Source organism: Salvelinus fontinalis, chromosome 15 (genome assembly GCF_029448725.1).
Source record: "Salvelinus fontinalis isolate EN_2023a chromosome 15, ASM2944872v1, whole genome shotgun sequence".
NCBI classification, from domain to species: domain Eukaryota; kingdom Metazoa; phylum Chordata; class Actinopteri; order Salmoniformes; family Salmonidae; genus Salvelinus; species Salvelinus fontinalis.
Window position 1 is genome coordinate 36,686,007 of NC_074679.1, and position 25,929 is coordinate 36,711,935.

The 25,929-nt window shown below is 44.9% G+C and overlaps 1 protein-coding gene across 1 annotated transcript; it reads right to left on the reverse strand.

Moving 5' to 3' along the window:
- Nucleotides 1-5,658: 5,658 nt before the first annotated feature.
- LOC129811886 (zinc finger MYM-type protein 4-like) lies at nt 5,659-20,163 on the reverse strand. The gene is made up of 26 exons (XM_055863607.1): nt 19,300-20,163; nt 17,340-17,826; nt 16,947-17,030; nt 16,746-16,795; nt 16,375-16,539; nt 15,862-16,229; nt 15,514-15,691; nt 15,151-15,363; nt 14,719-14,866; nt 14,300-14,415; nt 13,637-14,002; nt 13,315-13,465; nt 13,018-13,178; nt 12,533-12,695; nt 12,285-12,401; nt 11,974-12,165; nt 11,479-11,624; nt 11,071-11,200; nt 10,632-10,808; nt 9,552-9,646; nt 9,151-9,307; nt 8,753-8,904; nt 8,348-8,462; nt 6,646-6,879; nt 6,359-6,482; nt 5,659-6,184 (listed from the first exon to the last, which is right to left on the reverse strand). Exons 1-26 carry the CDS (start codon nt 19,333-19,335, stop codon nt 5,953-5,955), a joined length of 4,557 nt encoding a protein of 1,518 aa, XP_055719582.1. The 5' UTR covers nt 19,336-20,163; the 3' UTR covers nt 5,659-5,952.
- Nucleotides 20,164-25,929: the final 5,766 nt, after the last annotated feature.

Here is a 25,929-nt window from a genome sequence, read left to right on the forward strand (position 1 = left end):
CGTACAGTAGTAAAATAAAAATGTTGGGGAAAAAATATTGTGGGGCTTACTTTTCCCAATGGACAAAATGCAGGTGACACAGAATCACCAAGTTAAAATATTTATTTTCACATTTATGCATTTCAACAACAAGTACTCATAATTGCACACAAAAGCTTTACAATAGATCCCTCCATACGCATCACTTAGTATTATTTACCATCAAAAACCAAGCAAGGTAGGCTACTGTAGATCAATAGTTAATTTCATCAAGACATCTTCAGGATTTCATAGCTTTACAATGCTAAATTAATTTCAGAGCACGTTATTATTTGGCAATGATCAAATATACCACATTCACTCATCATTTTCATACAACAACCAATCAACACTTTTCATAAATGAAATATATAACAAATGTGTTGCTTAAATTCAGAACCTTTCATTCTTACAATCAGAAGAATCAAATACTGTAGATGAAAATCCAACAGAATTTCCATATCAATCAACTTGACAAAGTATATATATGTAACTTATTTGATCCAACAAAAAATACATTAAATAAAGAAACTGTAGAAGGAGAATTCTAACATGTTGCTCATATGCTAATATAAATCGATGAATTAAGCTGTAATTAAGGTAGCATTTACTGGGACTATCTTTACTGAAATTATGCATGGATACCATAGTATATGACAGAAATTGGTAATTGTGTTAACCTAAAAACTTATTTGTAATTTAACCAAAGCAAAGGCTGTCATAATCAATGTGAGATCAACAACTATGAGGCAGACTCCCTCTGGGTGTATCCCAAATGGCACCCTATTCCATATGGGCCCTGGTCTAAAGTAGTGCACTATATGGGGAATAGGGCGCCATTTGAGATGCAGACAGTGTCTCTCCTCTCACACCTCTGTGTGGGTTGAGGAGTGTGAAGAGGATGAAGAGGAAGAGGAAGAGGATAACGTGTCTTTTTTACTCGTCTGACGAGTGGAACCTTCAGCGGCCCTGAACTGCCAGGTAACCTTCCTCGGTTGCTCGGTTACAGGGACTGGAACTTCCTCTGTCACTGGCTCGGTCACTGGCTTCACTTCCTCACAGAATAGATAAGACAACACCTCCTGCTCTAGCTCCTTCCACAGATCCCATGTTGGTTGTTTGATTGGTTTAGATTTAGCCTTAGGACCAGACTCGGACTCATCAGAATCCCAGTCACTGTCTCCAACCATGGAGCCGAGTACAAAGTCCACTCCGGACCCGCTGTCATCAGAGGAGTTAGACTCCTTGGAACTACCAAGGAAAGAAGAGTGGCCTTCTGTTGCGAGCCGGTGACACTCAGGACCTGCTAGGTAAACAAAGCTATCTGTTGAGAGGAAGTCACTTTCCTCAACGTTGGGGCAGAGGTGTTTGGAGAGGGAGGTTGGGGGTGTAGACTCAGTCAGAGAAGGGAGAGAGGGGCGCTCCTCCTGTGCTGATGAGACAGCAGGGGGAACAGACACAGCCAGGTATACAAAACTATCTGTAGTAACAAACGGATCCAGGTCACTGCTGTCCAAGCCTGATTTATTCTGTGGTATCTCATGTCTGGAGGGGGATAAGGGGAGTGGGGAGTCAATGCCAGAAATTATTTGAACACTCTTGTTGCTCGGTGTCAATTCTGCCTGGTTTTCAAGGGTGGAACCATCATATAGATCTGGATTATCAGGCCCTTCATTGCTGGTGGACTGCAACTCACCCATTTCAGTTTCTTTCATCAAAGGTGATTCTTCCTCAAACCCATCCCCCTCACAGTGAGAGGAGCTCTTTAAGAGTGATGGGTAGCACCACTGGAGCTCTGTGCTCTCCTCCCTCCCCCAGTCTTTAAATGCCACCTCGTCTTTATCCTGGTCCAAAGATGTGTTGCTCCCCAAGTCTGACTCAGTCAAGGGTCTGTCACTACCATCTGAGGCGTTGTCCTCCTGGCTGGTCTGACTGGGGTTCGACATGAAGACTCCACTTGAGTCTGACTCCAAGGTCAGGTTGGAATCAGGTGAACCGTCTTCCTTGAGATTTTTTGTCGTCCCTGTTGAACACCCCATGGCAAGGAGTTCCAGGCTGGGCTGGGTACTGATCTGCTTAGGTTCAGAGACCCTTACAGAAACATCAGATTGCTCTGCTGTGATCTGTGAAGCTTTCTTTCTCAGAGAATCTGTCAGATATTGTTGTGCCACAAGTTCACTCTCTACTTCCTTGGCCCTTCTCTCCAGCTCCAGGAGGGAGAGTTCAGAAGCAGCACTAGAGGGTGGGTGAGATCCTCCAAACCCAGAAGGGGGTTTGAGCAGAGGCCAGTGCCTCAGAGAGCCAGTGTAAGACTCTGTGTCCCCCCAGCCATCATCCCACAGTGTGTTCACCATACCGAGCACTACGTCCCACTCCTCCACCTCCTCCCCCTCTGCACCACCACATCCTGCTCCACCCTCCTCGCTTTCTGGATCTCCCTCCTTCACACTTGACTCAGCACCATCGCTGCTTTTACATTCTGGCTCCTCTCCTTCTTCCCCTTCCTTCTCTGGTTTCTGGAGAGTTTTTTTTGCAGAGTAGACCCTCCAATTTTCCAGGTTTTGCTCCTTCAAGGAGTAACCCACCCTACCTACCAATTTACCCTGGTGCTCAGAAAAAGGGGTGAGGCGAGGAAGATTTTTTCTCTCCATGGCACTGAGAACCACCAGCGAGGGCAGAGGGGGAAGGATAGGGAGGTTATGGATTGCACCGCCTTGTCTAACAGTTCTCTTCCTTACAATCAGCCTGCGAGGCCAGGTGGATTCCATAGGCTGGGGGCTCACAGCACGAGCAGGAGCAGGTCCTGGGGAAATCTGATCGAGCATGAGGGGGGTAGTGTCACGGGTTGGCTCTGGGGAGAAGGGAGAATCATTGTCAATGGCTGAGTCCAGTGCCTTGGTCCTGGGCGTAAACCCAAAAACCCCAACGTTCTCCTCTTGAGACATTGAGCCCACTGAGTGGGACACCTCCCTTTTTTTCTCAATCTCTACGCCTTTCTCTTTCTTTCTTTCTCGATCTCTTTCTCCTATTCTTCTGAGATCCTCTTGAACACATTGGAGGGCTGTCACAGAGAGCTGGGAGAGAGGGGGTTTGGGAGGTGGGTGACGAGGCTGAGAGGGGGGTGATTCTTCGAAGATGAAGCTATGCTGCTGAAACGGCAGGGGTTTGGCTGGGGATAAGAACACAGGGGTGTGACAGCCTGAGGAGAGGGGTGACCCAGAGAAGGGTGAGATGAGAGGGGAGGTCATGCTGTGTTGTAGGTAGAGAGGATTTAAGAAATTCTTCTCCATTACGTCACCAGATGATAGTTCTAGATGCTCAAGATTCTTGGGGGGTGTCAGGACTTTCCAGGACTGCCGGCAGTTGTCCCCTCTCTTGCTGCTATCATGCTGGTGTTGATGTCTCTTGCCACTGGAAGAGGAAGTTCCCTCAGGGGCTGACATCATGGAGACACTGGGGGACACTGACCTGCCCCCAAACCCCCCTGGGGACCGGCTGCTCTGGCCAGCTTCAACCAGCTTTAGCTGGTCAAAGATCACCCTTTCATCCAGCCTTCTACCTACAGAAGGTATGGGAGTCGTGGATCGTGATCGTGCCTCGAATGTGATCATGTCCACGCAGGCACCTGCTCCCACCCCTAGGTTGCCATTGCTGGAGAAGTTGTTGTCCTGGCCTCCCCTGGAGGTTATTGTGTTCTGAGCAGAGCCATGGTCAATATGTTCATTGATACACATTGTGTCGTAGATGGAGCGCTGGGGGATGTAACCGTCCTCATTATAGCCATCCCCGTCTACACTCTTCTCCAGGCAGCAGGAGCTCTGCCTGCAGCAACCCGGTCGACTAAGAGGCTTCCCCATAGTGTTCTTTCCACTACCAGCAAAAATGTAGTTTTTTTTCTTAATAGTCCAAAAAGAGATCGTAATTCAAATATACTAGATACACGAGAGGTGCAGGGAGACAACTTAAAAATGTCTAAGATGTACGTCAGCTCATTCCTTTTGATCATGCAATAGTCAACTGTAAATATGAGAAATATTCAGATTGAGGAGTGCCATCTGTAAAATCTGTCAACAGTCTCCTCTCAATAATAACAGTAGAGGAGCTTGGGAATTTATTTTTAGTCATACATACAGGAATATTAAAGAACAATTTTGCTCGCTTCCTCTGACTGCAGCCAACTACACAAAAACAGAGGAATTTAATAGTTGCAGCTTCAAAAAATAACACGACTTCAACAACATGATGCCGGGTAACTCACTGCTCTCTCTGTGCTGGTCCATTCAGAACCCCCAAAGCATTTCTCGTCTATCTCTGCATTGGTTTCTCCTCATACTTGTCTCTGCTGTCATCTACTTCCATTGTGCCCATCAATAAAGAAGTCAGATGCCAAACACTTGTTATTGCCATAGCAGCTGATCAATACATCCACTTTCTTGCTTGCGCTCCTGAATAAAGCATTTCTGAAATGAAGAAATTCAGGTTTAGGAAACCATGTAAATCATCCTTGTCTGCTCACAGGCACTGATTATTTGACAAATATTTCAACACCAACGCAAACCACCCCCCTCCTCTCTCTCACGCTCTCCATCTCTCACACACACACACACAGATTCCCCTCCCCCATGTTTCTAAGGCTGCTTCAGGGCTTAAGAGGTTTGGAGCTGTTAAAGACTAACTTTGCCTCTTCTCTCTGTCCCCTATTCTCTCCATTTAGGTTTGACCGCCATGGGCTTTGATTTCCTCTCCAGACATAACTCAGCAGGGGAAAATCAGACGTTTCTAAAGAGGTGAAAAGGAGTCCCAGCTTTGCGATCTTCATCTTATGTGACACTGACAATGATATCCTTGAAATTACATCATTTGAAACAAATCAGAAAATGGTATAGAAAACAAAGCACGTCGTTATACAACCAGTTTCAATGTGCTTGGCTGAGAGATGCAGGAGGATAAAAATTCAGCCTGCAGTTTGATCTTTTATCCATCTGCCTCCTCTCTCCCACACAAACTCTTCTTCGCTCAACACTCAATCCCTCAGTACCACTTCTCTCAGTACAGTCCCCTTTCCTCCCACTCATGCCCTTTCGCACATGCAACGAGAACATGGTCTGACTATCTTTTCTATTTGTTCATCAATACATCATGTACTGTACAACAACATGACTCTGCACTGCTAAAGCAGGAGCATCACAACACAGATACATAACCCCACCTTGAACCATCAGTCAGTAAATCATACACTGAGGCAGATGAAAGCGACTCTTCAGCTCCACTCATTTTGCATACAGGACCAGGTGCAATTTACCATATCATTATTCAAATCTAAATGCTGATGACTTTCACAGTGAAGGAACATTTTCAATCGGTTTCTGAGTTTTATTCTCAGAGTCTTTTTTTTTTTATCCCTTCAGAGAACAAACAGCAGAGCAGACAAGTGTCCTTTGCATAATCATGTTGCTTATTCAAGTCCATAACAGAAGGATCCATACAAAAAAAAAACGATGTACAATATTACGCGATCACCTTGGTTTAGTTGGTAGTGTGGATGATCGAGACTATGGAATTAGTTGTGTGGGCCCTTAGAATAAAAGGCAGATTAGTATAGCTATAGCAACAACTTAGAAAAACAAACGGACACTAATGTAACATTAACAGTATTTTTATGTTTCGTTAACAATGATTCCATTCATCCTCTAAAACTAGAATCTAGAAACAAAGACATTATGAAAGACTAAATGAAGTGTCAGAAAAGTATCTTATCGTAGTGTCTTTACATGATTGTGGATGTTTTTGCAACATGTCCATGTTGGTCTGAAATGGCACCCTATCCCCTATATAGTGCACTACTTTTGACCAAAGCCCTATGAGCCCTGTTCAAAAGTAGTGCACTGCACTATATAGGGAATAAGGTGCCATTCCATGAGTCTGTTATATCCACTACGAGCTATCATCGTTGTCGTCTGTGGAGGCTGATGAAGCTTCAGTAGAGTGATGATGCAATGGGGGCTCATCCAGATGGACCTCCCGTACAGCCAGGATGCGTGTTAGCATGCTCTCCAGTGCAGCGCCTTCTAGTTGCTGGCCAGAGTACCACAGCGAGCTGTTGGAGAGGCATGAAAGCTCTGGCTGCAAGTAGAACAGGCCTGGCATATTCTTCACAGACTCCGAGCTGGAGGAAAAAGAGGATTATATAATGAATCGATAGGCAGCCATTACAGAAACATTCTCTTTTTAGACTGCAAAACATTGAGGCATTAAAATGTTGTCAATATCTAAAACAAGTCATATGTACAGTAACAGAGTGAAATATTAACAGGAATAAACATGTTTTATGTAATCTCACCATTTGGAGATGTAGAACTCGTAGAGTCTGACAGGGCAGCGTAGTGGGTTCTCAGTGTTCTCAGGCATCTCCATGTCACCATCCTGTTCATCCAGCTTCCTCTTGGCAGGCAAAGCTAGCAGCTCTGGATACACATACAAAGAGAAACAAATCAACCTACAACCTAGCGCATTATGGAGGATGTTATTGCTTGGGATATGGCAATGCATTTCTTAATTGCTACTAATGGGATAAATAGAGTATAATATTATGTGATAGCCTTCAACACCATTGAGGTTGGAACTCACCGGCGGTGTCCTGACAAGGCCTAAACCTCAGGAAGGCGCTCTTGCCGTTCTTAGTGACCCTGGTACAGTGGGTGAAGTTGGCGAAGGACAAACGTCTGTGTTGGCTCTGGGTCTTGAACTGGAACAGCTTGGTTCCAAAGAAGAGCAAGGTGTTGAGCAGCACGAAGGGGGAGTGGGCCCCCAGCTGCTTACAGTCCCACAGGTATTCCTCCTCCACACGGGAATGCAGGTAGCCTAGAGACAGACAGTGGAGGGAGGGTCAGAGGTATGGGTCATCATTTTTTATGCATTTCAAATGTCCCAGCGATATTAAAGGGATACGACAGGCGTATAAAAAGAAACGTAGGGATGGCCCCCTTTTCCCCCCAATTTTCACCTAAAATGACATACCCAAATCTAACTGCCTGTAGCAAGGATATGCATATTCTTTGTACCAATTGAAAGGAAACACTTTGAAGTTTGTGGAAATGTGAATTGAATGTAGGAGAATATAACATAATAGATCTGGTAGAAGAAAATACAAAGAAAAAAACAATTTTTTTCCCCCCTACCACCATCTTTGAAATGCAACAGAAAGGTCCCAAATCTAACCATCACTCTGGTTGTAATTCCAATGGTGTCCACAAGATAGCAGTAGTGTATGTGCAAAGTTTCAGACGGATAACTTGAAGTATGAAATTTAGTGTGAAGTCACCCAGGTACATTTGGGCAAATCGTGAAGGAGACATTTACATGACATTTTTCTGCAAGAGTATTGTCAAATCTGTATACTTGGACTTTGATTTAGCTTTTCTAGTATTAGTAGCCATATTATAAGTTCAACATTTGCAAAACACACAGTTTTCATAACACTCCATATTCTTGTAATTTTTGTCCAAAAGGAAAAGGCTTAGGTTACGGTTAACAGCAACATTTTGCGCCAGATACAGGGTTTCCATCCAGCTTATTGGCTATCTAGCTAGCTTTGTTTGACCCCGATTGGTACTTATTTGACAAAGTTACAGTCAATCAAGTGAAGACCGCCCACGTCATCAGCGCGCCATGAAGGCGCCGCTCTCTGACCAAATCTGGTGTCCTAAAGGATATACTACACTCCTAATGATATAGTGAAGTCTGGTTACGTTCTAGAATCTGAGGAATAACAACGAACGTGATTTGACTGGTTGAAACAAAGTTTAGGGTTAGATTTTCACAAAATTCCTTTCTATGCAAATTGAACAAGTGGAAATTCAAAATCGATCGTGCATGCTATATGGACCTTTTTAGGATTTGAAAAAGGATTTCATCAAACAAAACGACACTTCATGTTATCTCTGGGACTCTTTGGATGATAAATCAGAGCAAGATTTCAGAATGTAAGTACACATTTCACCTTCAGAGGTAAATTTATCAAACCTTTCGCGGTGAAAAAAAAGTGTTTAGTTGTTAGGAGCTCTCCTCAAACAATAGCATGGCATTTTTTCACAGTAATATCTACTGTAAATTGGACAGTGCAGTTATATTAACAAGAATTTAAGCTTTCAGCCGATATAAGACACATATGTACCGACATTTGTTGTTTCTCTAAAATCTGCGATCGTGACACAAGGCGCTGCATGATTTACAACTGCCCTGTTTGGCGGGACGCCTATTCCTAAGAAGTTTTAAAGGGATACGACAGGCGTAGAAGAAGAAACTTATAGAAGACTAGAAATATTCTTACCGCTAGGCAGCAGGGTAGGTCTCCAGAAATGTAGCATCATAGTAATCTCCATGGTGAACTTGTGGTAGAGCATATCAGTGAAGATATTCTCTATCCTTCCATTCTCAAATAGATACTGGTGAGCCAAATGAGAGATGGTGAGGGAGAGAGGCATTAGGCACTGTATATCATATTTGGCAGAGGGGCAAATACAATTTGATGTTACTGCCCCTGGGGAAGTTGCTATAGGAAAAGTCAAGATAATATTGATGGTAATAGTCTGCAAACAGTATTAGCTGCCATCACATCAGTATAACTGGGGCTTTAGACTGAACCGTATTTTAAGTATGGCCACTGACAGACAGAAAAGGTGGTACCACAGTGAAAAACATAGTACGGAATAAGATAAACATGGAGGTTCAATACCTGCTGTATGCCCAGACAGAGGTAGAAGATGCTGTCAGCAGGGTAGGCCTGACCGTTGGGGCGACGGACCTCACTGATGAAGCGACAGAGGCCATAACTAAGCTCAGAGGAGTTACACTGCAACACGTCCTCCTTCAAAACCATGGACTTAGCTGCCGTAGGAGAGACAAGGGCACAGAAAACCAGATGAGAGAACCATGGATTTAGCTGCCATAGCAAGAAAGATGGCCACTGAACACCACAGAGGTACTATACATAAATACCGCTAGCATATTTTAAACTCATCTGGGCATGGCATCTGAGATGTTGCAAGGCACTTTAACAAATCAATTCAAATCAATCAATCTACATGACAAGCAAAGACCTAAAAATTGCATGTGCAGTTAGAACTGACTCACAGGGATCTTTGGCAAATTCACAGTCAAACCGCTTGTTCCTCTGCAGGACCCAATTCTTCCAGGCTTTCACCCCGTACTCGTGGTGGAGTTTTGATCTGGCAGGAGGGAGTGAAACAGTTTGCTCCACCATGTCCATAGTCCCACTTTGCTTACGACTCTGCAATACAGAAAGGGAAAGGGAAAAAGGTTTGGACCAACAACGTAGTGGAAGGAGAAAGGACTTGCTTTTACTGTATAATATCTCTGATATCATTATCTAATAATGAAATCCTATTGCAGTCAATAGTAATAATGGTGCTGATGTGACCTAACTAGTTATGTTACCTATAGCGTTAGACCAGTAACCCCACTATAAAATAAATAGGGTACCGTTTGGGACGCACACTACAGTATAGACATACCCGTTTTCTGGGAGGGAAGCCATCTTTGGGTCTCTTGTGTCTTGTGGCCTGTACAGTCAGCCTCTGTACCTTCACTGCAGCACGATCAAACGACTCTGAAACAGCATTGAATACACAGTTACACAGGGGATACAAATGTGATCTGTGGGAATTGGCAAGTTCATCATTAACCACGTTTCCATCTACAGTTTTTATGCGAGTATCGTATAAAAAATAAATCACGACAGCTGTGATGGAAACAGGAAGTGTCGGTGTAATTTTACAAATGCCGACATAATTTGTTCGTTCGACACGGTGGGATCTTTTTGTGTCTGTTAAATTAATTGCCGGGGAATGTTGGTGGAAACGCCATTATGAGCAAATATTGATAAAATAACCATTATATCGAAGTAAACTTGGGAGTCACGCCCATGATATGGTGTGTGGTCCTCCCACTACGACTCGGGAAACCATGCAGTTAGGCTATAGATGAAATAAGTTATGATGAACTTCACAGGGTGGTGAACGTACACGGTGATGAGGTTGACGCCGCTTTCCAATATATATTGAGGGTTATATTCTGGTGACATGATGATCGATGCTTGACTGCAGTTTATCCATAATAATCTCATGTAGACTAGACAACCCGCACGGCCTACCCGCACTGTATCTGAGATGTTAGCTAGAGAGCAGGTGCCAAGACCAGAAGAGACATATTTGCTATTTAACGCAACAACTTGTGACAAAACTATCGGTAGAGTTGAAAATGGGATGAAAATACAAACTTTTGATTTTTATTCGGTGCATGAAAACTTAAGCGAAAAATACATTGTGTGTGCACTACGTCATCATGCACTAATTGTTTCCACAACAAGTAAACTTGGTAGAAACATACAACTGGTGGGAAAATGTGCATATTTTCTATAAGCAGTTTCTAGAATATTCGCATGAAAATCTGTCGCAAATTGAATGGAAACCTAGCTAGTGCAACTATAATTTATTCTTAACTGGATAAATAAAGGATGAATAAATATTTTTCACCGAATAAAAAACTTTGGAACATAAATGTAGCTATGTTGTTATTCTCAGAGCCTTTCTCACCAGGGGGGTAGTCAGCCTCTAGGTCCAACATGCTGGGGGAAGATGTTGTGCTGGGGGGCTCGACAGGACCCTCTGCCCCTCTCTGGGGGTTGGATGTGGACTCATCCTCTCCACCCCAGCTGTGGGGGGTGGACACAGCCTCAGACTCCAGGTCTCCACTGTAGGCGCTGCCTTGGTCTGTGGATAAACACCACACAGACAGACACCATGTTATCTAACCCTTCAGTAAGATCCTCCACCAGAGTGATTTTCATTTAAAAGGTTGCTTTTCTAAAAGAGTGTTTATCTATTAATACAGGTTAGTCTAAATATTGAGATAAATGCAAGAGAGACCCGTTCAAGAAAGCAGCAGTCAGCTGATGTGCCAAGCAACAAAGTTAGACAGTCACGTTCTCATACATACACAGCCGCAGCTCAGAGTACAAACGTTTCTCTTCACCTCCATGGGAGACAGGTTTGTCTTTCTCCTCTTCCTCCTGCTCGGCCATGGTTTGAGATGCGACACCATCTTTCTTGTCCTTGAGCTCTGAACGGCTTAATGAGGGGGGTATTACCATGGGCACTGGCACCTGGACAGAGGGCAGAGAACAAAACATGGTTTAACCAGCCAAGTTAACCAACCATTAAAAGAACACACAATGAAACATGGTGGGGGTATTAGTAGGGTCCCCAGAAGAATAACAATCCAAAACACGAGGGTGTGTGGGGGGGCATGTGAGTGTTTAGGCCACCAGGGATGGGTACTTCCTGGTAATTCCCTTTGAAAAGTGGAAAATAAAGTATCTATTAAAGGCATTTAAAGAGAAAATGGATGTAGCCATGAGAAGAGGACGCAGAGCAAACGTACAGGCACGGGGATACCCATGGGCACAGGAGTGTACTGGGTGTACAGGTTCATGGGCACTGGGATGAAGACTGGCACAGGAACGGGCATCACAACCACCCGTACTTTCTCCCCGTTCTCTGTGTACGTGAACCCAGTCTCTGTGAACCCTACAACAACAACGAGAGAGAGAGAGAGACTATTATTTAAAGTCAGTTAAGAACAAATTCTTATTTACAATGACGGCCTACAATCAGAGATCCTTACTAACCCTTTAAACCAAGTGGTCGTACTATGAACATGTAGTGGAAGGTCTGATTTACAAATTCAGTGGAAGGGTGGGGCCATTGAAATATAATGAAGATATTAATAATACCTTTATGGACGGGACATCTTAAAAAGTAGCTAGTTTGTTCCAAAAATATAAAAATAATTGAAAGAATCAAGATATAGAAATCGCTGAGTTGGAGCGACTAGGTTAGCATTTCTGATGTTTTGGATGTCAGTTTGTTGTTTTACCCATGGGTGCCATTGGTTTCTCTGCTGTCTGGATCTGAATCGGGCAGCTGGTTTCCTGGTCCAGCATGAGGGGTTTACAGATGATGGCCTTGTTCTTCATGATCCGACGGCGGGCAGAGATCCTCATGGCGTCCGTCTGGGTGCTGGCATCGCCAAGGCTCTTGCCGTGAGAGTTAGACGTCGGAAGAGCACCTATAAGCAAAACAAAAAACAGTCTGAACTACAAAAGCTTAAATTAGTCGACCACTTCTTCACAAATGTCTTAACCGTGCTCGGTGTTATCCAGTGTTCTCAATGAGTGTACTAGCTACCTGTCAGGGCAGTGGCAGCCGTAGCATGGGGCTGGCCAGCAGGAGAGGTGGCCAACGAGACAACATCAGCAATGACAGGAGCTGGCTTGGAGAGGGAGAACAGAGGTTGGGACGGAGCTACAGGGGGAGAAAGAAGGGGAGACATGTTGAGTAGTAGGCCTAAGGCAGTCATTAAACTGAGATGCAGCGATAGGTCATCCAACCAGGTAGTCGTTTTCAAGAGAAACGTGTATATAATTTAGTAGTACCCTGTGTAGTAGTGGTGCCGTTGCTAGTCCGAGGGTGCAGCTGGAAGGTCTGATAGCAGTACTGAATAACACACTCCAGGTTACAGAAGTGCCTAATTGCCCCAAAACACTTCAGTTGCTCTCTCATCTTCCCTTGACTTCTGCAGCACTCACACTTAGCCATCTGGGTAGGGGAAGGACAACAAACAGTTCAGCAATTCAAAGGGCTTCAGCCATTTGTGAACTACATATATATGTCCCAGGAAGTGGTTGTAAGGTAATCAAATCAAGAGTGAGAGATCAGGGCATGTATTCATAAAGCGACTCAGAGTAGGAGTCCTAATCTGGAATCAGGTCCCTGCAGTCTTATTCATTGTCGTCTTAAAGCAAATGTTTATCCCAAATCAGCACTCCTACTCAGATGCTTGCTACATACTAAGAGGTCAACATGAGGTCAACATACATACACAGAGGTCAACATGCATAAAGATTATTCTGGCTCTGACCTCATAGAAGAGAACAGTGTAGTTGGACATGCACGCGTCCCTGCAGAACTCTTGCATCCTGCCACCAAAGTGGTTGTGGATCATCTTGGGGCTGATGTCGGCACAATAGGCACACGTCCGCCATGGCCCCTTCATGTCGTGCTTGAAGAGCAGCTTACAGCCTGTTACAACACCCACACACAGACAGGTTAATGTACAATATTATACTCAAAACAAATTATTACATCATTGTTATATTTATGGCAGAAATTGTCAAATAGGACTAGGAGAAAGAGAGAAAGGGTCTTTGGTACTCACTCTCACTGCAGAAGGGCCGGTCGATGAGGTCATATCTGATGACTTCTTTGACCACCTTCTCCAGTTTGCAGTATTCACACCTCACTTTGATATTACTCCGTTTCTTAAACTCAACACAGCACAGTTTACAACAGAACTGCATGGTGCGACCCTGAAAGAACACAACACAAGCCCAGGAGGACAAACAGCATTAGAGATAAAACTACAACCCCCATCGCAAAAGCATTATTAGACAAAACTACAATACCTATCACAAAACGACCATTCCCAGAACACCTAAAATGTAATAAACAAGGTACAGGATCAAGAGAGAGGTACTTACATTGTACTCATAGAGCTCAGGTTTCCAGCGGAACTGCTGAGGACACTGATGGCAGGAGAGTTTCACAGGTCCACTGGGGGCGGAGGTAAAGGAGGAGGGTGCCATGGGCGGCCCTGGTTGATGCTGCCCCACCCCGTAGGCCCTAGCCAAGCCTGGGGCGGCTCGATAGGATAGAGGTGCAGCAGAAGTCTGGGTTGGTGGGTACGGGCGGCCAGTGGTGTGGACCCAGGACGGGGGGTAAGGATGGGAGTAGCCCTGGGGTGGTGCTGGAGGGGTGTTGAGGTACGGAGACACCATGGGAGGAGCAGTGGATGAGGAGCCGTTCATCTGGCCCAGTTGGGGGGGAAGCTGGCTGCCTTCAGCCTCCTACCACATTACATCAAAGGAGAACACATTCAAAAACATGATGTATTCTGTACAATCCATTATATATAGGCTGATTGGTATCTTTTCAATTTGACCTGTATTGTATGCATTGCGTTTTTTATGTTTGGTACAATTGTCAAATAAACCTGAACCTAAATGCATGCTGAAAAACACAAAATCCCTCTCAAATTTACCTAACTGAGAATGAACAGTCTCTAATATGCACACACAGAAAGCACAGATCATACGTAACATACAGTCTGTTTTGATCCATTTAGCCAATTAATCAACGAATACCCGGAAAGTCTTGACGCAGGTGTAAGAGCAGAAGTTGCGGATGCTGCCGTCTACCATGGCCAGGTGGTACTGAGAGACAGCCTTCACTTTGCAGTAGGTACAAGGGAATGCCGTTCCTGTGTGTGACAACTTTTTTTAATACCACTGCAAATAAAAATGTTAAACCAATTTCATGGCAAAATATTGGTTGAAACACGAAATTGTTTGCTGGCTAGCGGAAAATAAATCCCGACCGAATCCACTGCAGGGTTTTTTCCACTCTCTGAGTAATAATTATTGGACTAAATCGACAGGCAGATGCATCCCAGAAAAAATTATAGCAGTCAAAAACATATTTCAGACAACATATGGCCTACAATATTGATCAATGAAAACACATTTGTAGACTTCCGCTTATACAATGGTAAAGTCAATGCTACCTGACAGGTCGTTCTGTGGCCGGCTGTTATTGACACAGATGGAATTGCAGAAGAGCTCCACCTTGCCATCCATATCGGTGCTCTCCACCATGTCAGACATGAGTCTCAGATTACGACAGTGACCGCACGGCATCACCTTGGTGGTCGTCTATCATACAGGAACAATGGGAAAGAGATGATAAGAAGAAGAGATTTGATGATGGCGGAGGTGGGACAGGGGGACTCAGTGAGACAAATGTGTATAATATCAATAATGTATTCATAGAAACTCATTGAGAGAAACAAGACTCGGAGGGGAGGCCCATCCTCCACTGAATATACCTGATAGAAGTTAAGAGTACATATGACCATCAAGGCCAGACCGTTTTTAAAAGTGGACTCCAGTTTCTATGGAGGACTGTGTGTGTGTACTACCTGACTGTGCATACTTACCCGTTTAAAAGTGCTAATGCAGGTTAGACTGCAGAACTTCATGGTGACGCCCTCTACTCGGAGCGACCGGCAGTTCCTGTCAGTACTGGCGCAGTACTCGCCACAGCTCTCACACACATTTATGACCAGGTTGTGGGATGAGCGGAAGCGCATGAAACACTCATCGCTACACAGTTTGTGCAAGGAGCCCTGGTGAGTCACTTCGTGCTGAATCTGAGATGGGGGGGGGGGGGGGGGGGGGTTTATCAAATCAGGCTGGATGATCAAGTCAAATCAAACATTTCCTCATGTAACTTCACCTGAGGTTGACTTAGAAATGAGAGTGAACTAGTCAAACCAGTGGTTGTCTGTTTTCTCCCTTACCGTGTCGCTCTTCTTGCACATACTGCACATCGGGGCGGTGGGCTCTTGGAAAGAAGGCATGGAAATAGTCCCTGGTTTCCTCTTGCGGTTGAACACAGAGAGGCAGAACTGGCTACAGAAATCCTTCAGGTTATTGTCTGTAATCACACTGATTACATCCTTGGGGTCCTCGATCTCCCTGAAGAAAGTAAATGTTATAAACGAGTTAGACAGATTAAATAGTTATAAACATCAATACAGCTATGAGCAACGGGGGAAGTTATTTGGTGCACCCCCACAGTAACTCCGGGAATCGGATGATAGCAGAACGATTGAAAATTGAAGTGAGTCAGTAGCCGAGTGACTCACTTTAGGCACTGGTAGCAGGTTCTCAGTTTGATGGGAGGCAGGGTGAACCCAGTGAGGCAGACAGTGGAGCAGAAGAGCTGGGTAGATCCTTTCCGTTGGAAGGCAGTCTGACCGCGCAGCAGGATCTTAGAGCAGCCTGAGCAGGACACACGCACTGCGTTGGCTGGGTTGGAGCCACTAGGGGGCTGGGGCTGGGGAGGGGGTGGCTGGGGCACTGGAGCCAGGGTCCTGAGGGTTATCGTTGGCCCCTGTGGAACTAGACTTCTTCCTGGTCCAAATATGGAGGTGGGGGTCTGGGGAGCAGCAGTGGGCGAGCCATACGCATTTCCTCCACCAACAGAAAAAACAGAACTGATCCTCAGCACCTCCTGTAACATACAACAAATAAGAACAAAGAATTAATGATAATAATAATAATAATAATATAGCAGCAATAATATAGCATAACAGAATCATCATATCCATATGTTGTAAAAGGGGACATTAAGGCAGGGCATGGGAGCCTTTGCTGACCTCAGGAGCTGTGTTGTCCAGCTCCTCCTTGATACTCCGTGTTGAGGGTAGAAGGGCGCAGTCATATCCTTCATCTATAGGCTCATCCTTGATGTTCATGAGGGGAGAGATGGGTGGCTGTTCTCTGTTCCCTACCACTGGGTTCTGGAACACACTCTCTGACCTCTGGAGGTCAGGGCAAAGGAACAAAATAGATGAATGAAGGCGACACAAAAAATAAATAATGTTCATAACAGCATTCCGCAAAAGGGAATTATCCTGAAATCTCTCGCGCTCGCTGCCAGTTCTTTCTTGCTGCCCCTCTCCACTTACACTACCGGTATACTAAAGTCATACACTACCGGTATACTAAAGTCATACACTATACAGACCTCTTGACGGCTGGATCCCCCAGCAATAGACCGATTCTGTCTTACTCCATCTGACAGAAATGGAGAAAAGGCCATTTAATGGAATCATCACAGCTATAATAATGTGCATACCATGTGCATGAAGTGTAAAAATGTCCCATATCATGTTTTTTATTGAAACTATAGTTATAACTAGCAGGACAAGTTTGCTTGCAGTCTTACCCAAGCTGTTATCTGGTGAAGGGGACTGAGATAGGTTAGTTGAAAGATGGCTTTCTCCTTGCATTTGACTAGCCACCTCAGAAGCTGCCAAAAGAATGACTGTTGTTAAGCAATGCACAAGAAGTAGGCCTAAGTTCAAGGGAAATGCCACAAAAAAAACTATATTTTTGTTATTTGTTTCATTAGTCCACTGTTGATACAGTTTGCATAAAACATTCTGGGAATGTATCAACAGTGGATTAATGAAACAAATACCACGTTTTTGAGTGGAATTTTCCTTTAAGTAGTAAGAAACGTAATTAAGAAAAATTATATTGGTGATAAGAAGTAAGAAATGCATGAGGACTAACGTCACAGGCAAACTCAGACTAGGCATCATGTTTTCATTCTAACCTGTTCTAATATTGGAAAGTGAGACTGCATCAAGGAATCTGTCAGTGGAATTTTGATCATCCTGAGTCTCTGCACGTCGTGTGTCAGGCGATCCAGCCGGCCGTCCGCCTGACTCTTTGTCAGACTCTACATCACCCAGTGCCACCTTGGGCAGGGCTATGTCCCACTCCTCCTCCTCATCTGCCCCAAACACAGGAACCCCATCCAGCTCATCCTCTGGCTGGCCCACCCCCAGACCAGCCAGGGAGAAGGTGGTACTGGTAGGATGAGAGATGTGAGGGAATACATTCCCCTCATCGTCACTGCTAAAATCATGGTCGACGTCAGGCCGTCCGACTGGTTCTGGTGCTCCAAAGACTGGTCCGGTTGAGATGCTGCTCCAAAGAGATCTTGTTGACAGGGGAGTGTGTTGTCGCTGGGACTCACCAGCCGTGGGGGCTGAGAGCTTCACCGCCTCATCAAAAGCCTTGGACAGCCGGAGTTCATGCTGTGGGAGGAGACAACTGGTTAAAAAATGTGGTCTTGGGGCCTCCTGAGAGGCGCAGTGGTCTAAGGTAATGCTAGCTGTGCCACTAGAGATCCTGGTTCGAGTCCAGGCTCTGTCATAGCCGGCCACGACCAGGAGACCCATGGTGCGGCGCACAATTGGCCTAGCGTCGCCAGGTGTTAGGGGAGGGTTTGGCCGGCAGGGATGTTCTTGTCCCATCGCGCAATAGCGACTCCTGTGGCTTGCCGGGCGCAATGCACGCTCCCCAGGTGTACTGTGTTTCCTCCGACACATTGGTGCGGCTGGCTTTCAAAGTTAAGGGGCGTTGTGTCAAGAAGCAGTGCGGCTTGGCTGGGTTGTGTTTCGGAGGACGCACGGCTCTCAACCTTCGCCTCTCCTGAGTCCGTACGGGAGTTGCAGCAATGGGACAAGACTAACTACCAATTGAATACCACGAAATTGGGGAGAAAATAGGGTATAAAAAAATACAAATAAAAAGTGTGGTCTTCTCTAGCCCAGTTGGTAGAGCATGGCGCTTGCAACACCAGGATAGCATGTTCGATTCCTGGGACCACCCATAAGGGAAAAAAATGATCCATGCATGACAGTCACTTTGGATAAAAGCTTCTGCTAAATAGCATATATTCAAGCAATATGGCCCAAGGGGGTGTGGTATATGGCCAATATACTACAGCTAAAGGCTGTTCTTATGCACGACTGAACGCAGAGTGCCTGGATACAGCCCTTAGCCATGGTATTTTGGCCATATACCACACCCCCTCGAGGTTCCTTATTACTATTATACATTGGTTACCAACGTAATTATAACACTAAACAGAAATGTTTTGTCATACCCGTGGTATACGGTCTGATTTACCACGGCTGTTAGTCAATCAGCATTTAGGTCTCGAACCACCCAGTTAATAATTACATTTTAACCAGCGTAGAAAGCTATGACATTATTCGTACTAGTGCAGCAATAGAGGGGGAATCGTCTGGTTAGGATTTGAACCAGAAACCATATTTCATACAGAGCAAACACACTCCTGCCTGTGCCATGAAGGCTCAGACCTCTGGACAGTGCTGTAGTAGCTACACAAACAGCCGCAATGGGCCTTGGTTGAACCAGCGACCCTGGCCTGCCATACCGTTTCGGACATAAGTCGTTACACTCACACAGGGACGCAAACTCATAATACTTTTGACAGAACTGTGATATATTATTTTCACTGGAGCCCCTTATTGATATGAGGGTTGATTATTCTACGAACACTACTTGCTAGCTTAAAATAGCTAACCTAGCTACATGGCTAGCTAGCTCTAACTACTGTAACATTAAGCTACATAGTCATGCACTTGAGGAAAATCTAGCAAGATAGCCAGGAAGCTAGCTGCAACAAGGCTGGGCAGAAAGAGATGGGTAACTAGTTAATAAGATAATAATGCCTTCATTATTTGCAAACATATTTTCACCTGAGATTTTTGTTTAGCCTCCTCTGACTCCGCCATGTTTTGGTCGCGCGCTGTTCTTCTCGGAAGGGGGTGGGTTTCTTTTGCAACTAACGTTAGCTAGCTAGATAACTAGCTAGGATGCACTGCACACAATGTTATTGTTAAAGACAGTGCAAAAGCGACTTCACGATGTGCATGAAAATATATGATTTGCAGAATGTGTATGAAATAATTGTCATTGAGGTGGCATTCTAATTTGTGTTTAAGTAGCTGCTAGCTTTTCAATGGGAAATAGCATGCACATCGAACTATCCCTTTCTGCTGGTATGGCTGTACCGTAAAGTTCCATAGATAGGCGCATACTCTGTCTGTGTTCGTGGGTAATTTGATTCAGTAACGCAATACATTAAATGTAACAAATCAGTATATACACATTGTACATATTATCTGAATTCGTTCTCTTTTCTATATGTAGATAGCCAATGTTGACACCTCATTACGTTTTCCCAGTAAAGATCAATTCTAATCTCTCGCCCATATTTGGATTAGTTCGGTACCCTAGTTTGAATGTTGCAGATAGAAATGTACAGTAGATTGGCAAACCCAGTGGGTCTGGGTAGTGATGGGCATTCCGAGTATTTTCGGTGAGCCGGCTCATTTGGCTCCGTTGACGTAATAGAGCCGGCTCATTTGGCTCCCAAATGGCTCTTCGTTCAAAATGCTTAAAAATCGACATAAAACCATGAACATTTTTCTAAAATCCAGTGTAAAACCCAAAAGAGAGGCTGCCATTATGTCAGATTGTGAAATAATTGTGGACCAGATGGACGTGCTCTCCTCAATGTTTATACTTTCTGCAGTGAGGATTCGCCCTCTTTAGAGAATGATTTTGTAATTTATTTGCAGAAAAACGTTTAAGCTCAAAAAGCAGTAGATGCACTATGCAAATCAGGGAGACAAATGAGCGTCTTTTTCGCTGATGCGATTCGGTCCCGATGTTCACCTAAAATATCCGTTCAAAAAGAGCCGTTCGTTCGCGAACGATCCATCACTAGGGCCGGGGTTTATGCGTGTCAGTTGTACTATGTCGTTTATTTCTAACTGCATCGTTCAACGTTTCATACAGATCAAATAGTCAAGAAGAATACGGAAAGGAGACTCGACATTGTCAAAGATTGTCTATTATATTGACAATATATTTGAGTTACTGCTCTAACAATGGAAAAGCATGTCATCAAATATGGAAAGCAGGAGGGAGGAGGAGAGATCAGGTGGGACCATTCTAGCCAATGAGATGGCAGATAGGGGCGTGACCAACAGGCCATAGAGATATATAGAGGACTCAACTTTGTATCTGTGCATTATACCGTCTGTGGCAGCGTCATTGTGGCTATCTCCATTTTAAAGTAGTACATTTTCTCCTTCTTCATCGGCTGATTGCCCCACCCAGTGACTACTTTAAAATGGGGAAGGCCCCGAATGGCCACGTCCATAAGAGCATTGGATTGGGGGTGGATTGAATCCCGGAGCTGACAAGTTAAAAATCTGTCGTTCTGCCCCTGAGCAAGGCAGTTAACCCACTGTTCCCCGGGTGCTGAAAATGTGGATGTCGATTAAGGCAGTCTCCGCACCTCTGATTCAGAGAGGTTGGGTTAAATGCGGAAGACACATTTCAGTTGAATACATTCAGTTGGACAACTGACTAGGTATTTCCTCCCTTTCCATGCTAAAATAGGGTTTATCCATGATGAGTACTCTGTCTATCTCTATCACAACAGGCACAACTCCGATAAAAAAGTCGTTTTTTGTAAAGTTGACGAAATTGCACATGTCCACTTATATCAGTACATTTGTAACAACCTAACCGTTACGAAATATATATTCGATCATATAAGCCTCATAATTAGCAATATTATAATTGCAAACCAACATGAAGTTAAGGCCACCAAAAGTAGAGAAGACATGATGAGGAATAAAGTTCCACATAGAAGTGTGTCTTCTTAGCAATTGTTTTATCCAATTGATCTTAAAAGTATTATTTAAGGTACTAAAGTCCAGAAAATACAGCCCACCATACTCATAAGTGTTCATTACAACAGTTTTCCTAATGTAATGGGTACGGTTTCTCCACAGAAAGTTGAAAAGCACCTGGTCTATCGCTTTGCTTATTTTACCGTCAAGATATAAAAATAGAGCGGCATATGTTAGTCTAGAGATACCTTCAGCCTTGGTTATTAGGATTCTTCCTTATAAAGATAAGTCCCTCTGTAGCCATTGATTTAGCTTCTTCTGTTTTTTTTTAATATGAGGGCTAAAATTTAGTAAGCCTCTAGACTTCTGATCCACAGTAATGGTTATGCATAAATATGTAAGTTCTTCTTTCACTGGAAAATCATAATATAAGGGTGTCACACAATCGTTGACAGCCATGAGTTCACATTTATTAATGTTAAGACATTGACCAGATTCTTTGGAAAAGGATTCTATCACATTGATCGATATGGGAATCTGACTAGCGTCTTTCAGAAAAAGTGTAGTATCGTCAGCTAGCTGGCTTATAATAATATCTTTACCAGCTATGGAAATACCTTGTACAGGACTATTATTTAAATAATTTGTAAGAAATTGGGGGATTAATAAAAACAGATACGGTGAGATAGGACAACCTTGCCTAATTCCTCTCTTCAACTCAAATCTAGGTGAGGTGCCATGTTTCAGTTTGATAGAGCTGTTACCATTCGTATAGTCTTAATAGCCTTACAGAAAAAAGAAAAAAAGAACATTGTTTTTAATACTCTCTAAAAATACTTCAAGTAGGAAGGGAGCTTCTTTTTAAGAAAATAACTTGTACAATTCTGCCGTAATCCCATCAATACTGTCACGTCCTGACCATAGAGAGCTTTTATTTTCTATGGTGGAGTAGGTCAGGGCGTGACTGTTCTAGTTTATTATTTCTATGTGGGGTTCTAGGTTTAATTTTCTATGTTGGTGATTTGTATGCTTCCCAATTAGAGGCAGCTGGTAATCGTTGTCTCTAATTGGAGATCATATTTAAGTAGTGTTTGTTCCCACCTGTGTTTGTGGGATATTGAATTTTGTATTTTGAGTAAGTGTATGTAGCGCCGCTGTAGTCACAGTTCGTGTTGGTTAAAGTTTCACGTTTAATAAATTATGTGGAACTCAACATCCGCTGCGCCTTGGTCCGTTTCCACAAACAGCCGTGAGAAATACTTTACATTTTTTTACCTTTATTTAACTAGACACCTGATTTATTGTTCTTTAGATGTCTGATAGACTAGATAATCTCTTCAACTATGATGGGTTTATCGCACTGTTTAGATTCTATGTCACTGATCGAGTGAACATTATTCAGTGAGTCAAAAAACATCTGTCGATTCCTGAGAGTAGGTAGATCAATACAATTTCCTGTAAAAATTGCTACAGTAGTTAGCGATTCAATTTTGGTCATCTGTAATAACACCATCAATGTTTAAATTATGGATAGTGTTATTTGTAGAGTGACATTTGTGGTTTGGAAATACAATTATATTCAAAAGGAGGCAAATAATTAGTAGGAAGATCTTTTGTCATCATTTTAATGTTGCCAGATTGACTTTAGATGCAGTATATGTTACCCAGCTAAAATTGAGTGGAGGCCACAGGACTTTAGCTAGCTAACGTTAGCATTGCTAGCTATTTTTGATGAACTTTCTAGCTAATGACAACATTGCCATCTGTCTAAAGTAACTTTGATGACATGATAATGCTGGCAAAGTTGTTTTGTACTAAATATTTGACTACTTAAGCAATGTCATTGTATTTCCAGGCAATATAGTGTAATATAGAGAGCTTCTGGTCAGCGGGGTGGTGGCACCGGGATCCTCATCTCTCCCAAGTGGTCATTCTCTCTTTCTCCCCTTACCCATCTGTCTATCGCCTCCTTTGAATTCCATGCTCTCACAGTTACCAGCCCTTTCAAGCTTAACATCCTTATCATTTATCGCCCTCCAGGTTCCCTCGGAGAGTTCATCAATGAGCTTGATGCCTTAATAAGCTCCTTTCCTGAGGACGACTCACCTCTCACAGTTCTGGGTGACTTTAACCTCCCCACGTCTACCTTTGACTCATTCCTCTCTGCCTCCTTCTTTCCACTCCTCTCCTCTTTTGACCTCACCCTCTCACCTTCCCCCCCTACTCACAAGGCAGGCAATACGCTTGACCTCATCTTTACTAGATGCTGTTCTTCCACTAACCTCATTGCAACTCCCCTCCAAGTCTCCGACCACTACCTTGTATCCTTTTCCCTCTCGCTCTCATCCAACACTTCCCACACTGCCCCTACTCGGATGGTATCGCGCCGTCCCAACCTTCGCTCTCTCTCCCCCGCTACTCTCTCCTCTTCCATCCTATCATCTCTTCCCTCTGCCCAAACCTTCTCCAACCTATCTCCTGATTCTGCCTCCTCAACCCTCCTCTCCTCCCTTTCTGCATCCTTTGACTCTCTATGTCCCCTATCCTCCAGGCCGGCTCGGTCCTCCCCTCCCGCTCCGTGGCTCGACGACTCATTGCGAGCTCACAGAACAGGGCTCCGGGCAGCCGAGCGGAAATGGAGGAAAACTCGCCTCCCTGCGGACCTGGCATCCTTTCACTCCCTCCTCTCTACATTTTCCTCTTCTGTCTCTGCTGCTAAAGCCACTTTCTACCACTCTAAATTCCAAGCATCTGCCTCTAACCCTAGGAAGCTCTTTGCCACCTTCTCCTCCCTCCTGAATCCTCCTCCCCCTCCCCCCCCCCCTCCTCCCTCTCTGCAGACGACTTCGTCAACCATTTCGAAAAGAAGGTCGACGACATCCGATCCTCGTTTGCTAAGTCAAACGACACCGCTGGTTCTGCTCACACTGCCCTACCCTGTGCTCTGACCTCTTTCTCCCCTCTCTCTCCAGATGAAATCTCGCGTCTTGTGACGGCCGGCCGCCCAACAACCTGCCCGCTTGACCCTATCCCCTCCTCTCTTCTCCAGACCATTTCCGGAGACCTTCTCCCTTACCTCACCTCGCTCATCAACTCATCCTTGACCGCTGGCTACGTCCCTTCCGTCTTCAAGAGAGCGAGAGTTGCACCCCTTCTGAAAAAACCTACACTCGATCCCTCCGATGTCAACAACTACAGACCAGTATCCCTTCTTTCTTTTCTCTCCAAAACTCTTGAACGTGCCGTCCTTGGCCAGCTCTCCTGCTATCTCTCTCAGAATGACCTTCTTGATCCAAATCAGTCAGGTTTCAAGACTAGTCACTCAACTGAGACTGCTCTTCTCTGTATCACGGAGGCGCTCCGCACTGCTAAAGCAAACTCTCTCTCCTCTGCTCTCATCCTTCTAGACCTATCGGCTGCCTTCGATACTGTGAACCATCAGATCCTCCTCTCCACCCTCTCCGAGTTGGGCATCTCCGGCGCGGCCCACGCTTGGATTGCATCCTACCTGACAGGTCGCTCCTACCAGGTGGCGTGGCGAGAATCTGTCTCCTCACCACGCGCTCTCACCACTGGTGTCCCCCAGGGCTCTGTTCTAGGCCCTCTCCTATTCTCGCTATACTCCAAGTCACTTGGCTCTGTCATAACCTCACATGGTCTCTCCTATCATTGCTATGCAGACGACACACAATTAATCTTCTCCTTTCCCCCTTCTGATGACCAGGTGGTGAATCGCATCTCTGCATGTCTGGCAGACATATCAGTGTGGATGACGGATCACCACCTCAAGCTGAACCTCGGCAAGACGGAGCTGCTCTTCCTCCCGGGGAAGGACTGCCCGTTCCATGATCTCGCCATCACGGTTGACAACTCCATTGTGTCCTCCTCCCAGAGCGCTAAGAACCTTGGCGTGATCCTGGACAACACCCTGTCGTTCTCAACTAACATCAAGGCGGTGGCCCGTTCCTGTAGGTTCATGCTCTACAACATCCGCAGAGTACGACCCTGCCTCACACAGGAAGCGGCGCAGGTCCTAATCCAGGCACTTGTCATCTCCCGTCTGGATTACTGCAACTCGCTGTTGGCTGGGCTCCCTGCCTGTGCCATTAAACCCCTACAACTCATCCAGAACGCCGCAGCCCGTCTGGTGTTCAACCTTCCCAAGTTCTCTCACGTCACCCCGCTCCTCCGCTCTCTCCACTGGCTTCCAGTTGAAGCTCGCATCCGCTACAAGACCATGGTGCTTGCCTACGGAGCTGTGAGGGGAACGGCACCTCAGTACCTTCAGGCTCTGATCAGGCCCTACACCCAAACAAGGGCACTGCGTTCATCCACCTCTGGCCTGCTCGCCTCCCTACCACTGAGGAAGTACAGTTCCCGCTCAGCCCAGTCAAAACTGTTCGCTGCTCTGGCACCCCAATGGTGGAACAAACTCCCTCACGACGCCAGGACAGCGGAGTCAATCACCACCTTCCGGAGACACCTGAAACCCCACCTCTTTAAGGAATACCTAGGATAGTATAAAGCAATCCTTCTGCCCCCCCCCCCTTAAAATATTTAGATGCACTATTGTAAAGTGGCTGTTCCACTGGATGTCATAAGGTGAATGCACCAATTTGTAAGTCGCTCTGGATAAGAGCGTCTGCTAAATGACTTAAATGTAATGTAAATGTATAGTGT

Coding starts and splice junctions, on each gene's coding strand:
- LOC129811886 (XM_055863607.1), bottom strand. CDS start 19,335: ATGGCGGAGTCAGAGGAGGCTAAACAAAAATCTCAG. Junction 17,827..19,299: donor AGGCTAAACAAAAATCTCAG/GTGAAAATATGT, acceptor CTCCTCCCACAG/CATGAACTCCGGCTGTCCAA. Junction 17,031..17,339: donor ACTTTCCAATATTAGAACAG/GTTAGAATGAAA, acceptor TTCTTTTGGCAG/CTTCTGAGGTGGCTAGTCAA.